Below are 3,048 nucleotides of genomic sequence, written 5' to 3'. Positions count from 1 at the left end.
ATTTATTTACAACTTGATCAAAATTCTCTTGTCTTCAAGCAAGTAGTTTTATTTTTATTTTTTAGGCAGCTAATTAAATTATTTTTACTTTTAAACTGTTTACACAAAATGTGTTTATTGCACAATAAAACTAACAAAAGAAAATATCTATCATATTGTGATTCAGCGTGTTCCTAATTTGACACGCCCTTGTGTCGAGATTAATAGGGGGAAGATAGGGGGCGATGTTTAGACTCTCGTCTCCATAGCACCGAGGGTGGGATAGTCAATCTGTTTGTCCGCCAGGGGGCGCTCAAATACCACATCTCGAGGGGGACATTATGTCATCCGACATTGCCACTTAATAGAAATTATAGCAAAGGTCAATTGAATTATGAAATATGATTTAATTTGATTGAACTATAAAAATGACGGATTAAAAACGATGTCAGAGATTTTTACTACATTCATTTAGATACAATTATAATAATTTTTAATAATCTTTGAACAACAGATGCAAAAATTTTATTTAATCTATGTTTTAATGTTATGGAAAAATGACAGCTCCGTTTTCATTACACAAAGAAGTAAAATGTCACCGTAAAATGAAAAAATCCTGATTTACTTTTACTAATACCATCGAAACCATCGGCTCTGGGTATTAAATAACAAAATTCCAACAATGGCGAATTTCAGACTGGGTGAATATGTATATCAAAAAGAAATTCCAGTCGCCAAAATTAACAGACCAGTGTTCGATAATGAATTTCTTGCTATGAAAGAGCATTTCGAAAATGAAATGCGTAGAATGGATCAGGAAATAACTAGATTCAGGTAGTCTGTCTATTAATTAGTTATAAAAATTGTAGAAGTCGGTGGTACAGTACTGCGATCTCTAGACTTTGGTTTCGTTTAGTGATTGGGGCCTTTCCAGTCACCTGCCACTTCTTGCACTTCCTTCATTATTGCTTATTTAATGCCCCTACTTTAATGAGACCATCAATATCGACTTGTTATAGAGGTTAGCTCGTTGATTGAGATTTCTTACAGTTGTACTCTATCATTTGCGAGATATTATTGCATAATTGAAAGTAAAACATTTATCAGATAAATCTTATGGTAAATCCTGATTAATCTATAGCTAAACAATACGCCCTACAGATCAAAATGGGCACGTCTGATATCAGAAAGGATAGACAAAGAAAAGAATACAAAAAAGTTGAAAAAAGACCAATCAGTATCGCCAATACCGGGGATATGTTCTAAAGCAACCTCTTATAATAGTCAGCAAGACCTACGAGAGAACAGGTGGTCTCATGTTATGACATAACCTGTCACAAACAGATTCATGTTAACGGTTACGCAGTCCCTTAGTGTTAGACACTAAAAGACTCCTTGTTGTCTCTGAGTGTAGTATATTAAGCCATACGTCCTTGTAAATACTATAGTAATACAGCATAGCGATATACGGGCACCTTCTAAACCCTACCCTTAATACAATAGCTTGACAGCAAGAATAGTACCGGCGTTAGACCGCGGTTGGGCCGCCCAGGGCTCTGGTCAGAAAGAGGCGCCAAAGTCAACCCCCCCAAAGTATGGTAAAAAGTAACGGTGTAGATATCTCGCCCAGGGCCTTAGGTCAAAGCTACTGCAGGATAAATAAATTTGGAATTGACCTGTCGTAAATACCATTATGTAGGCTTCTTGCAAACTTTTTAACATGCCGCTAGTTATATATTTGTTTATCTTTCAGCACAAACCTGACGAATCTTTACAGTATGGCATCGTCGCACTGTAGCCTAAGCTCGTCGCAGTCACAAGTCCCTAAGATGCAGCTCTCCAATGAAAGGGACGTGTTAAAGAATAGTCCTCTGGTGGTTGGCGAAGGTGAAGATAAGAAACTCAAGTTGCAATTCGACCTTAGCCAATTCGATCCTTCAGAGGTTCGTGGATATTATTTTTATCACTATAAAAAAGGTAACATACGAAACCGTGGGTCTCTACTGCCAAAGGTCTTTGCTCTTTGAAGTAAACGTTCTATACAAGTTTTCCGACAGTGAAAGTCTACGATAAGTATATTAGATAGTTACTTCAATCTAATTGAATGCAGCCTTTCACAGTTATTTTCTCTCTCGTAATTTATTCATTCCATATAGAATTTTGCAAACCAAGAAGTCAGAACCAAGAAAGTTTATCATAACCATATTTTGTCGTCTTTAAGGTGAAAGTGACAATAGTGGACGATATATTAATGGTGGAAGCAACTCACATTGAGAAAACTCCGAGCATCACTATCTATCGAGAGTACGCGAGAGAAGTACAGCTTCCCAAAGGTCTGGATCCTGACGCGATATATTCCAATCTATCAAGAGACGGAGTACTAACAGTACAAGCGTCATTATCACAAGCACAGAAATACCCAGAGATTGAAGAACCGAGACGAGAAATCAAAATGAATAAGGAGTCCGGTGTCAGTACCAGAGTTGATGTAGGCATTTGAGAACAAAACTATTTGATACGAACAAAGCATAATTGGAAATAGTATGCAGGCTTGAGTATTTTGTAAATCCAGTATTAAATGCATTTAAATACTCAATGTTTTGTCATTTATGAAGGTTTCTTCCGAGACTGTGTTCGCATGTAATTACAAATAAAAAATAACAATAAAACGTAATAACAAAGTGTTCGTCCAGACGTGGAGCATCTATACCAAATTTCATTAGGATTCGTTCAGCAGTTTAGGCTATAAATTATAACAAGCGTTCATCTATGTAAATATTCACATTTGTAACATTAGTAAGATCACTAAGGTTAACGAGTTTGTGACTCAGTAAATCTAATTTTAATCTCTAAATTGAATAGGTTTCTAAACTACTAAATTTTGCCCATGAGTCTATCCGCGCGGAATTTGTTATGTCCAACTATGTTCTACATCTGTGCTTCTCGTCGAGATCCGTTAAGCCGTCGTCTCTTGTATTTTGCGTTGTTTTTCTATAAGGAAAAAGTAGCGCCTGAAATACTTTTGCAAATTGTACAGAGGTCAGCTAAGCTAGGCACGAGTCGATAGAA

General features: G+C 36.5%; 1 protein-coding gene across 3 annotated transcripts; it reads left to right on the top strand.

Annotated features, from left to right (window-relative positions):
* The first annotated feature begins 551 nt into the window (after window positions 1-551).
* LOC106111826 (alpha-crystallin B chain-like) lies at window positions 552-2,575 on the top strand. Of its 3 annotated transcripts, none has more exons than XM_013293982.1 (4): window positions 552-813; window positions 1,141-1,287; window positions 1,757-1,922; window positions 2,201-2,575. In XM_013293982.1, exons 1-4 carry the CDS (start codon window positions 662-664, stop codon window positions 2,477-2,479), a joined length of 744 nt encoding a protein of 247 aa, XP_013149436.1. In that variant the 5' UTR covers window positions 552-661; the 3' UTR covers window positions 2,480-2,575. The 3 variants fall into 3 exon arrangements, with proteins under 3 accessions (XP_013149436.1, XP_013149435.1, XP_013149437.1); XM_013293981.1 differs by having other exon boundaries at window positions 1,733-1,922; XM_013293983.1 differs by lacking the exon at window positions 1,141-1,287 and having other exon boundaries at window positions 1,733-1,922.
* The last annotated feature ends 473 nt before the right edge of the window (window positions 2,576-3,048 follow it).

Source organism: Papilio polytes, unplaced genomic scaffold (genome assembly GCF_000836215.1).
Source record: "Papilio polytes unplaced genomic scaffold, Ppol_1.0 DF824146.1, whole genome shotgun sequence".
Taxonomy (NCBI): Eukaryota; Metazoa; Arthropoda; class Insecta; order Lepidoptera; family Papilionidae; genus Papilio; species Papilio polytes.
The sequence above is the reverse complement of the archived record's forward strand: the minus strand, read 5'-3'. Positions and strand labels throughout refer to the sequence as shown.